Raw genomic sequence first — 13546 nt, 5'->3', positions numbered from 1 at the left:
CTCAATGTGTGTAAACACAGAACTGCTCATAATACAAAAAATAAGCACACAAAACTACTATAATCCTCAAAAGCATACATTCATATGATGCCACACGAGAAGAGGAAATTACTGATCGTCTGCCATGTGTCCTGTACGGCTGGGTAGAGAGAAGGGGGTCGCTGGATTTGGGATTTCCCCTGAGAGAGAAAAGCGACCAAGAGAGTGAGAGAGTAAAGATCTTCCACATCCTTTCCAAAGTTCCACAGAATTTCATATCACTTGCACAAATATCCCCTTTGACCCAGGTTTCAAAAGACAGGAGGAAGAGAGATGGAAACTAACTGAAAAAAAGTGATTTTTATTTTCTGAAGAAACTGTGAGTGGTTCTTGCACATGCAAATCTCACCACCATAATGCCCGTGGTTGCTTGGATGTCAAAAGAAGTTCTTATAGCTTGATCCCTGCCTTCAGTGTAAATCAATCAGATTAAAAAAAAAAAAAAGGAATAAAATATATCATTCGATGCAGCACAAGTTACACACTGAAGTTTGTTCCAATCGCCACACTCTTAAAAATTAAGGTTCCAAAAGCCAGTTTTCACAGCAATGCCATAAAAGAACCATTTTTGGTTTCCCAAAGAACTTTTTTTTTCTTAGTGTGAAGAACATTATAATCATCTAAAGAACTTTTTTTCACTGCAAAGAACCTTTTTGTGCAATGAAAAGATTGTCTGAATGTTAAAGTTTCTTCATGGAAGTTGGAACCATCATTTTTAAGAGTGTAACACAAAGTATGATCCTAAGTAGCAAGCATCACTAATTAAATCACAGTTAATTGGTTATATTTCTAAAGTGCAATATTTAAAGTGGTCGTTGATTATGATTTCACTTTTCTAACTTTAGTTAGTGTGTAATGTTGCTGTTTGAGCATAAACAACATCTGCAAAGTTACAACGCTCAAAGTTCAAAGCAAAGGGAGATATTTTCTTTTAAAGAAATTGCTTTTTGGCTGGACTACACCACATTCCTCCGGGGTTAGTGACATCACCAACCCTAAAATTCACATAAACCCCGCCCCCGGGAACGCGATTTATAGATTATCAAGACAGAATATGCTAATCAATGACTAGAAGATAACTACACATAAGCTACATAAATTCACCAACTAACCATTCCGAAATGTTGTCTACATGTTGTCACTTCTTCTTGAGTCTCTCCATCATTGTCTGACTCCAGTTTGAACATAAAAGGCTAAAAGTTTTTGAAATTTTCAGTGCATGTCTGTGTGAGGTAAAATGACACAAGTTGTTGAAGCAACGCCCTCGCAGCTCATTTGCATTTAAAGGGACACACACAAAAACGGTGCGTTTTTGCCACTGATCTATGTGGAATGTGGTGTTTGCTAACCCTCAATAAGTGACAATTTTAACATGCTATATAAAAATTTTGAGCTAAAACTTATACACACTCTGGGGACATCAAATACTTATTTCACATCTTGTGAAAAGGACATTATAGCACCTCTTTGAATACCTCATCAAATGTAAAAGTGTTTATATTATGATTGTTGCTATAGTGGAAAAAGCATAAAATTTTCTTACATAATTTGTGTAGTATTTCCTAATTTTGTTTGTGTGTCAAATGCAAATGTACAATGCCTCCTTTTGTTTTGTTTTGTGTGGAATAAAACAGGGCAATTAAAACAAATTCAAATGGAGCTGTTTTATAAGGCATTTAAGCAATATAAACATGAAACTGATGCCAGGGGTCAGAGGAGGATTGGACTGTGGTTCTAACTTAGTATATCTGCTATTTGTTAAGTCAGAGTATCAAACAGTAACACACTCGATTCACACACACACACACACACACACACACACACACACACTTAAAACACATATATTTCCATGGCCATACTCATAAACTCACAGATGTGCATGCACTCTCTCTCTCTCACACCCACCCAATTACATTTTCACACACACACACACACACACACACACACACACACACACACACACACACACACACAAAAGAATAACAACAACTTCCAGCTGGATTTCATCCTTTTTTGCTACCCTTTCACTTACACTTTGTGTGTGGCATGTTTGTATGCATGCTTAAATGTGACCATATGGGTCATATGGGTCAATTTTTTTGAGAAATTGAGATTTATACATAATCTGAAAGTTGGACAAATAAGCTTTCCATTGATGTATGGTTTGTTAGGATAGGATATTTGGCCGAGATACAACTATTTGAACATCTGGATTCTGAGGGTGCAAAAAAACATCGAAACATTGAGAAAATCGCCTTTAAACTTGTCCATTTATGGTGGCGATTGTGCTGCATTCACTCACAAAAATAAATGTTTTATATATTTACGGTAGGAAATTTACAAAGTATCTTCATGGAACATGATATTTACTTAATATCCTAATGATTTTTGACATAAAAGCAAAATCGATAATTTTGACCCATACAATGTATTGTTGGCTATTGCCACAAATATACCCGTGCTACTTGTGACTAGGGTCACAAATGCACTGTATATCAAGTGCAAACACAGTCAAATCTGTTTCAGTCACATCTGTCCTTGAGCTCTACATACTTCAGTCCAGACCACTAGCAGATGAAAGCAATTAGGACTTTACCTCTTTTTTCTTAATTTAATGTCTGTCTGGGTGGTATTAGAATCTCTATCACCCTGTTTTTCAGTACTGCCTTGTATCCAAACATGTGAATGTTTCTCAATTCTGCTGTTGCATGCTTATACTAGCTATGCTCTAAAAGCATGTACTTTGCTAATAATCTGAAAGTACCTTTCAGTAACGCAGCTTACAGGAAATGCTCACAGAATTTTGGCTGACGTTTTGGCAAGGTTCTCTCGAAGTTATGAACAGTAACTATAATAGAACGTTTGTTCAAAGTTATCTGGCCTTTACAGTTTTTCTCGATTGTTTACACACATTTTCTGGTACTTGAGACACAATGACCACAACATGTAACTCATTCACCAACCCCCTGAACCAATTCTGCTAAACTACAAGCACAATTCCTGCTTTACACTCAAATTGCAGTTCTAAAACACACTTTTTTCAAAACACTACACACAATTCTCTGCTTTTGGCACAATTTTCATGCAGAAAATCTCTTGTTTTCACAAGGAACACACTGCCATTCAAATATGCACACTGACTCATCACATGGGCAAACACCCGTCACACAGTTTTACAATTAGCAATCAGAGCTTTAGCATAAAAGAGCAACAGGTGCTTCAATGGAGCAATGGATGCCAACATTGGATTTTTTTTTTTTTTTACTGTAACTGTATACAGTAAATTCTTCTGTTGTTTTGTATGTAGACCACTGTATGTACAAGTTTGTGTTGGTTGGGATGTACACTGTGTACATTGTTTTTGTGGGAAAAATAAAATATATTTGTTACCGTGTATTTGTGTGTTCTGAGTATAAAAACAATATTCTCAAATATTTTACAACACACTTATGTATGTACTGTCTGTAGTAAGTGTAACACTGGACAAAAAAAAAGGCCTAAGTCATTATGATGAATGGAGAAGAAGTGTTTTGCATTCATCATAGTGTTTTACATTGAGCACATCAGTGTTCAACTGGTTCTTATAAATGTCTATTCATATGATGGTTTGTGTGTGTCATTTGAAAACAAAATACCATTTTGAGAAGAAATAACATTGTTTTGAATGTAAAGTTTCATTTTGCAGGAGAATTGAGGGGTTTTGCCCATTGTGTGTGTTTTTTTGGATATGTGTTTAGAGTTCTGAGAATATGAGGCATGCTTTCAGAAAATGTGTGTAAACAATCGAGAAAAACTGTAATATTTTCATTGCCATATCGTAGTAAAAAAAGTGGATACAAATTTAAAAATCACAAGGCAAAAATTCTTAATGAAAATGTAAAAATAATTTTTCTAGTGGGAAAATAGTGGGAAATATTAGCATGCCTGCATGCATAATGCTCACGTCTAAAATCCATCTCAAATAGTATATCATTTAAGACGATTTGTCTTGATTAAATATGATTTAGGAAGCATTGATTCATCTTGCATTACTGTTTAGTATGCAAATTGGCATGCAGGGTCTTCAGTCTGACACAGCCATTTTAAATCATGTGCATTAGATTAGCCAGAGATTTCAAAAGTGCAGAACTGAAGCAATATTGATAAACACAGCTTTGTGAGACAGCCTGGACTCTGGACCATTATCTGATTAGCTGAAATGTTTCTCTGGAAAACTTCTGATGTCAAGCACCTGTGCAATGACATGCACTGTGGAGTTAGCAGAGAGGAAACATCATTTCAGCTGAACTTCTGCAGAATAACCAGGCAGTGCTTGTGAAACAGCGACGTTTTGTGTTTTTTCCATGTTTCTTGGCGACGCTTGCATATTTCCTTAAAAAGGAGAGAAAGGAACAGAGGAAAAAAAAGGGATGGAAGGGGTCTATATGAGGGGGGACTGAGTCTGTTTTGTCTCAGAGGCACTGGATGACTAACACTGCAAGAATGATTCCATACTTCCCTCCAGTTACAAGCTCACAAACGAAAAACTACAAGACCCTGCTGAAAAACTCTGCTAGAATAACCTATAGGCTACATGATCACATTTACTGTTTTGTAAACCATGCTATTTATAGAAACCCATTTCTGACACATAAGAAAAAAAAACATTATAAGATACTAAGTCATCATTATGAGATAGAAAGTCACATTTTCATTTTCAACATATTAAGTCATAATTATGAGATAAAAAGTAAATTATGACAAGTCTACTTATGACATAAAAAGTCAACATTATGAGATATTGAGCCATAATTATGAGATAAAAAGTAAAAAAAATACTATAAAAATTGTGAGATAGTCATATGATATACTAAGTCATAATTATGAGAAAAAATATGACTTGTCATTATGATAAAAAAGTCACATTCTTTACAAAAAGTTAAAAATTATGACAAAAGTCATATGAATAAAAATTTAAAAAACAACAACTGATCAACAAAATCAATCAATTCAACTCAAAATTGACATGATATACTAAGTCATAATTATGAGAAAAAATATGACTTGTCATTATGAGAAAAAAAGTCACATTCTTTACAAAAAGTTCAAAATTATGACAAAAGTCATATGAATAAAAATTTTAAAAACAACAACTGATCAACAAAATCAATCAATTCAACTCAAAATTGACAAAAACAAAAAACTATAAATATAATAAAAAACTATGACATACTAAGTCATAATTCTGTCAAATTCTGTCAAAAAGTTTGAAATTATGAGATAAAAAGTAAATTATGACTATTATAATTGACAAAAAGTCAATTATGACTATTATAATGGACAAAAAGTCAATTATGACATAAAACTCAAAACTGAGATATAGATATTATTATAATTATTATTATATAGGCCCTATCTTATTATAAAATTCAATATAATGACAATACTAAGTCATAATTATGACATAAAAAGTCGAAATTCTTTCAAAAAGTTTGAAATTGTGAGATAAAAAGTCAATTATGACTATTATAATTGACAAAAAGTCAATTATGACATAAAACTCAAAACTGAGATATAGATATTATTATTATTATATAGGCCCTATCTTATTATAAAAAGTCAATATCATGACAATACTAAGTCATAATTCTGAGATAAAAATGCAATATGAATTATTAAAATGATTGTTTATAAAGTTAAAATTACAAAAGTCATAATGGTGACAAAGACTCTAAATTATGAGATAAAAAGTCATAATTGCGACAAAAGTAATTGACAAAAATCAATGACATAAAAGTCAGACTTATAACATCATAATTATGGCATAAAACGTCAATTATGCTAAATTCAAATTATTATAAAAACAAAATTATGATTATGATAAAAAACGTATAATTATGTTTTTATGCTGTTATGATTTACAAAAGCATTTTTTTTATGTCCATACAACTCCGTACGTGATTAAACGGAAAACTGGCCTCCTACTGTATCTGTCATTCTGAAGAACTTACATTACAAGAACTCTCTCTTCTGAAATGTGAAGTTCCTACTGAAAATAAAAGGATAAATAAGAAAAATGGCATGTTCGTGCAACTGATTAATGATGAGCCTTCAGAATATGTGTGTGTGTCGTCGGTCCTCTCATCACAGAATCATGGAGCCCTATGTTTGAATCCAGAGTTCCTCTGAAATCTTGGAATTAGCCGCAGAACCAATTTCCCTATTCAAACGAAACCACAGGTTTAGAAAAACAGAAGCACAACAAAAAAGAATATCGTGCACCCGTACTAACTACACAGATCTGTTTTTAATAAAAGCAAGGCGAAGCAGGCGATTCATAGTTTACTATGACATTTAGCTTAAGATAACATTTAGTCTGCTGTTCAAAACCAGATTTGTGATATTGCAATTGGCATGCAGCACAATTCACAATAATTCTAAGTTTATAGTCAGCATAAACTGTTACGTAACGCTCTCTCCTTCTCACTAACCAATGACTCGTGCTGGATAGAGCTTCAGAACAGTGGATCCCTTTGAGAACATCGACTTGCCCTCAATTGGGAAAGACTGCCTCAATGGGAACATAATGTAAAACATATTCACAGAATATTCCTTATTTAAGCAGGCAGTGTGTGTTGACGGTTCCACTGAGTCATCTACTTGTTGTAAACACAGTGTGGTTTGTTAGTCAGTTGGGTTGCGCTCACATTAAGGCCAGGTTAAGCAGAGACGGGTCGAATTTGTAAACCGTCGTTTGATGAGGTGTTTAACTGATATTTTGGCTGATGCAGGTGCACATTTTTTAGGAAGACATATTCATTACTCATTTTATGATGTTTGACCGAGGCTGAACGATTGTCAGTCACAACCTCCAATTATGAAGTCTCTGGAGAATCATAGGGAGTCGATGCAAACGCTCACGTTTCTCAGCGGGTGGTCGTTGGCCTTGGCACTGACCAATGAACTACTTCTCACACTATAGAACAAGATTGTCCTGTGCAGATCTGATATTTCATATATAAAAGCTGCTGACTGTATCTATGGTTACTGTTCACCAATAGGGTGGTGAAAAATTCAGAATTTAAAACTTCTCCTTCAGTTTACAAGTGTGAATTTTAATTGAATTGGCTACAGCCTACAGGAAGTGGAATTGCAATAACAGGAAGTATAATTTTCTGAAAAGCAATAGAGTGCATTAGTGCCCGCCCAATTTTACAGAGGCCTTGGTTCCAGAAGTACTTTTCCAAATTGTTTCCCCTATAGGGACCTTTAAAAGGTCTTAGTTAAAGAATTACAATCCATGAACCAAACCGACCAGTTACAAGGTGATTCACAACAAACTTTGAATTGAAGCAAAAAAACTATTTAAAGAATCTTTTAAAAAAAAATGATTTTGGTGAGATTTGCGGTTAAATTAATTTCTTTGAATTTTTAATTCTGTTTGCTTCCTAAATAAAAAAATCCAGGTATTGAATTATAATTTAAAATGCATTCTTATTACAGTTCTGATTGGCAAACGACCCTTGTAACATGTTCACCTTCGCGTAAATCAGACACATTTCTTTGAGTTACTCCATGCAAGTTACTCCATGATTAGCATTTTAATTCAATTAAAAGTCATCTTAAGGCAGGCTGATTTTCCAGTGAAAAGTTCAGTCTGTTAAATGATTAATTATTCAGAATAGATCACAATGTAATGACTCCATTATGATCCATGCCTTTAATAATATGACGTGTTTTGAATAAAGTGGGTCCCCCCCTCCCCCTAATTTAAGCCTGTGATTCAGCTTCTCCTACAAGCTGTAACAAGATTGCGTGTGTCATTTGACTAAGTGTTTAACAGTGGTTTTGGTATCCCGGTTCTGCGGTTCACAACTATTGGCCGGAGTTTGTTTAAACTAAACTAAACTCCCACTATGGAGCTCTCACAGCTCTCATTGCTCATGCAAATTACAGTGCATTGTGGGATTACCCTGCTACTCCATTCAAGCCAATTCTTTCCTTCCCCTCTCCCACCATTTTTCTCTTATCCTCCCTTTTCTCTATTCATGCCCACTTCTTTGAACCAAACATAAACAAAACATAAGTTTCCATTTCCTCTTATATATCCAGTCTTTTTACACATATTTCCTCTTTTGTTTTCATCCTGTCATCTTTACCTCACCTCATAGCTTTTTATTTCTGCAGGCGACTTGCATCCTAACTGAGATATTTCTGTGACCACATGCCTCCAGATGTTTGCCTTCAGTTGTTCAAAGCCAGCTGGGAGTCATTAGCTGGGCACATTGTACCAAACCTCTTTGCCTTCTCTCTTTAAACCCCTCCCACACCTCCACACACTCAGTTCCCATGGCCACACTGCTCATCTGTGGGATTTCAAACAAGGATCTGGTGAATGCCGAATGGGTTTGGCATGTATGAGGTGCTTCAGGCATGATTTGGCAGAATATTGTACTAGTAACATTACAGTATTAAACTCTAAGCTCCCAAAGCCACCCATGCTGCACCAATTATAATATGAAGTGGACTGTAACACCAAATCTGGCAACATGAAGAATGAAGCATGTTGAAATTAGTCCAACATTTCAAGGCTGAATGTCTTTGTGTTATGAAACTGAAGGTTTGCTAACAATAAAAAGCAGATCTGGTTCAGTCCAATATTCAGAAGGAATTGTAAAAGGAGATTGAATTTGCCTGATGGGAGTGGGAGGGGGAGGGGGAGGGGGAGGGGGAGGGGGAGGGGGGGATTTGAATAGGGTTTGGATGTTTTAGCAGCTGCAGAGTTTTTCCAAGTAAGACTCCAATTGGGAAGGCTTGTTCTCAGCAGTCACTGTTAAAAAATAAAATAATCAAAAACTGGATAAAAAAATGAAATAAAAAAAGAAAGGGGAAAAAAAAGAATGAAACCAAACATTACTGTTCAAATGTTAGAGGTCGATATGACTTTTTAAAATGATTTTTAAAAGTCTGCATTTATTTGATCAAAAAATATAGTAAAAGCAGTAACATTAAGAAATATTATTACAATTTAAAGGTAGGACAGGTCTAGGGTAGGTTTTTTTTTCTGGTTGAGGCTCTCTACACATCCTGATAGCAATCAATAATAGAAGAAGTGATCTAATTAAACATTAAAACAAAAAATGTTAATCACACATTCATACTAGGCTATATAGAACATACTTTTTTAGCGTTTGTGAAGTAATTACTTATTCAAAATAAGTATCAAGAGAGAATGCGATTTCGGATGCAGACAGGCATGTGCACCACAAACAGCAGTTCCTCCTGAACCAAAACAACGAGTTTATGCTGCGTTCACACCATAACTACCGTAATTTAGAGACGGCAATCCGTGGCGTTCTACCCTGAGCTGTTATGCGTTTCTATGTCAACACTATCAACACCGAAATGGATCTGCTGCAGTCAGGTGGTACAAGTAAAACCTCTGTAAGTTGTTTACGTTTATTATTATTGTAATATGTGAGGGTGGGATCTAATCCTTTAAAGTTTGCTATTGCTAGATGCTCCAAAATTACCTACCCTATACCTTTTAAATAACTGTTTGCTATTTTACTAGGCTATATTTTTAAAATGTAATGCTCAAGAAACATTTATTATTAACATCAATGATGAAATTAGTTGTGCCTTTTTTGTCAGGATTCATTGATCAATAGTAAGTTCAAAAGAACAGCATTTATTTGAAAGAGAAATCTATTGAAACAAGATACATATCTTTACTGTCACTTTTGATCAATTTAATGCATTGTTGCTAAATAAAAGTATTCATTTAAAGTCTTTCTCTTCCAGGAAAACAGAAAACGGAAACAGATTCCTTCTTGTAAATTCAAAGTTGTGGTCATTTCTCACTAAGAGACATAGGCTACTAACATGTTTAAAAAAAAAAAAAAAAAAAAAATGGCTGCTGTGGTTTCATGCTCCCTAGAGTTGGGAAAGGAAATGGACACCATGGCAAAACCTCAACAGATGAAGGTGAGATTACACCGCTGAAGCCCTGACCGGGGATGACCTCGTAGGTTTAACACACTTGCTGTGAAGGTGGCGACACTAATGTAGAGCACAGGGGTCTTCACATGGTGCTTATGAGAAGCAGAGAGGTAAAGTTTTTAAAAATGGTAATTAGTAATGGGTAAACTTGAAGGTCGTGGAAATATACAATCCAAATCTGTAATATATTCTGGAGGGGAGAGGGTAAAATCAGACCTACTCATACACATGCATGAAATGTTTGTTATCTTAAAGCATTGCATTACCATCTAACAGATGCAAATGCAAATGTTAAGTGTTTTGTTTACCTGAAAGGAGTCTAGTGAGACTATTATTTTAATGCATCGCAGTTGTTCTTCAATGTCTTTTCTATGGGAAATGAGGATTAATGAGAAACTATACAATGAATGGCTAAAACGAATCCACATGTGATCTGTTTACAGCAATGCGAATCACACTTCAGGCTTGTCACCTCGGGATACTAAATAGACTGATCCAGGATCCATGGCATTCTGCCGATTGGATTCACCTGGCTCTTAAAAAACAAGAGAAATTCATGGGACGGAGAATAGAGAACATTAAATACTAGCTTTAAATAAACAAATAAAAGTTTAGGGTCAGTGATATTTTTTTTTAGGAATGCTTTTAGGAATGCTTGCATTCAATTGATCAAAAGTGACTGATGATTTCTGAAGGATCATGTGACACTAAAGACTGGAGTAATGGCATATAACTAGGTATAACCCTGACCATACCACTAAACCTATCTTAAACCATGTAATTACCTTATGTTACCAGTACTTTCTTGGGTAAATACTGTACACTGTTAGTACACATACAGTAAAATAAAGTGTAACCATAATAATATATCAAAATATTACTGTTTTTACTGTATTTTGATCAAATAAATTCAGCCTTGGTCAACAGAAATGTGTATCCTGAATCATTAGGCTGGTAAGTGCATTTTTACCCTGTGTCATGTCTATTCTCTAACCAAGAATTTTATGGGCAGGTTTAAATGGCCTTGTCAGATGATATCAGTTCTTAGCTGCTTTTGGGTGAGGAAAGCATTATGTCACAGAGAAAAACCACAGCCAGATCTCTAATGACATATTGCATGTTGTCAGGGGGTTGTGGTTGTTAACTGGATGTTTTCCATGTGGAGACTTGGCGTTATACATTGTCATGTTGCCGTTGTACAAATTTATAGGCAATCACATTCACTGTGAACAAGCAGCAAGTGTTCATCCTCTCCAGGATTTATTTCTTATTGGATAAACAGAATATCTCAAATCGTTTTTCAACTAATATTCTAAGGGACACAAAATACAAAGTGCAAAAATGATTTATTATTGCATTAAGTCAGATTTTCAAATGTACAGTAGCCATAAATTGATGAAGTTTTTTGTGGCATATGCAAGGAGATAAATTAGATAAATTACTAAGAAAAGCAATTTAAGACATTCTTTTATAACAAGTAAATTGACACTGATCGTCCACAGCATCTTACATCCAGCATCACAGCATTCCAGGATTGTTTGTTGAATTTGTGCATGCATCTTATTTTCAAGATGGACAAATGACAGAGGCGTTAGTGGTGGGGTGTAGTACCCTTTATTTCATATCCCTTTACAATAACCCCGAAACTGGACTCAAATACACTTCTGACATGAGAAACCTACTGGTGAACTCTTTGTCTAAAGGCACAAAGAGCTATTTTGAAGAAACCTGCATTTGAATAACTAAAGGAGCAAGTGTAGTGTTTCCATTAGTAGCACCAAATTGATATTCAAGTTTTGATTTTAACGCTAACAATTAAGTGTACCACAGACAAATGAAAATAAAGAATTGACTTGTTGCAAGCAGGGTCCAAAATAAACACAATTCCTTTTGAATTTTTTAGATAGATAGATAGATAGATAGATAGATAGATAGATAGATAGATAGATAGATAGATAGATAGATAGATAGGGCATGTGTTTATTTTGGACCCTGGTTGCTAGACATAAATGTCTCACTGCATTTTAATGATACATTCCTTATATTTATAACGAGTCTAAGTCTGCATCATCATAGAGATTTCAGCTCCTGACCACTGAAAGAATAAATTTTTCTGGCCCTCAACATCATTAAATGCTAATTTCTGGCAGTTATGGACAGCAAACTTTAATACAGTCATACAGTCAAAGCCCTAGAACTCACTCAAAGAATTGATGTAACTGTGAAATGACTTGATTAATCCCTATACTTTAGTGACTTAGTGACATAAAAAAAAAGGCATTTTTTTAAGAATTCTGACATAGGCTAATTATTTACTGTCTTTTACGAAATGAGACTATAAAAAAAGCTTCAGATATATCATTCACATGAAAAATAGACAAAAAACGAAAACAATCAAAGCTTGTGGTATACTGCCGCAGACCCCCTTTATTCCTGGACCCCTCCCACTACCCAATCAACCCTCTCGACTCAAGGGAAATCTTGCGGGAGACAGTTTGGTAAAAGACCCCAGTGACCAATGAGCGGTAGTCGGATACTTTGAAAAGGTGGCGGTAGGCGTACGTGTTGTCATACTCCCGGCCACGGCTCACCAGGATGCGCAGATGTGCCTCGTTCACCTGATTTCCCACGGCCAGTACGTACAGCTCAATGCCCGCTTCGTTCACCAGGTCCACGGCTTTCTCAATCTGGACGGCGTTGACACCTTGGGAACGACCATCCGAAAACACCAGCAACTTCTTCCTTTGACTGCCAGCCCTGAAGCGCCCGATGGCGAAGCTGAGAGCGTTTGTTACCTGCGTGCCTTGACTCTGGAACTTGGCTCCTGCGATTTTAGCCACCACCTGGGTGGCGTCTGAGGAAAAATCAGCCTCCAAGTTGGCATTGTTGCTGTACTGGCCAACGCCAACCTGGACCTTGAAGGCTCCTCCTTCTACTGACAGAAAACGCTTAGCCAGCATCTGTGAGAATTCCTTGGTCATCTCGAAGTTCTTGGAGCCCACGCTGGCCGAGCTGTCCATCATGATGAGGACATCGGTGTCGTCAACAAATGAAACTGGAGAAGAGGAAAAGGGTGTTACCATTATTATCTAATGGTCTAAAAGCTAACAAATCTGTTTTTTGTGTTCTCAAATAAATACTTACTTGGACAAGTATAATTTGGACACTTCTTGTCTGTGAAAAAAGCACAGTGTAATAAATAAGGCTTTCTCAAAATCAGATCTAGAACTCATAAAGCACCCTAATTTTGCAGCAGAGACTGTATTTGACCTACCTTCACAGATTTTCTCAGTCAGGTTTTGCAGGAAAGTGTCATCCAGAAGAAGACCAAAGTTGTTCAGGACAAAGGAGAAACCTTTTCTGGGATCATCTTGACACACAACCTCATCAAGCTGTTCTCGATTGGGATTCCTTTCGACATAATCCGCGATTCCAATGCCACCAACCTGCCAGAAACCAGAAGTGAGTCAAGGTTCCCATCTACCAGTAAATCATTTCTGGTTGTGAATTTCATTTAACCTCATTT

At 35.8% G+C, this 13546-nt stretch overlaps 1 protein-coding gene across 1 annotated transcript in view; it reads right to left on the bottom strand.

The window, feature by feature from the left end:
- Positions 1-11618: 11618 nt before the first annotated feature.
- col6a1 (collagen, type VI, alpha 1) overlaps positions 11619-13546 on the bottom strand; it is a 39534-nt gene continuing 37606 nt past the window's right edge. The window contains exons 33-35 of the mRNA XM_084101543.1: positions 13295-13466; positions 13165-13194; positions 11619-13075 (exon numbers count right to left, since the gene is read on the bottom strand). Coding sequence (XP_083957669.1) covers positions 12468-13075; positions 13165-13194; positions 13295-13466 — 810 coding nt within the window. The 3' untranslated portion in view covers positions 11619-12467. The remainder of the gene's footprint in view (positions 13076-13164; positions 13195-13294; positions 13467-13546) is intronic.

This window comes from Abramis brama, assembly GCF_963993115.1.
Source record: "Abramis brama genome assembly, chromosome: 23".
NCBI classification, from domain to species: Eukaryota; Metazoa; Chordata; class Actinopteri; order Cypriniformes; family Leuciscidae; genus Abramis; species Abramis brama.
Note: the sequence above shows the minus strand (reverse complement) of the source record. Positions and strands in the feature narration are given on the sequence as shown.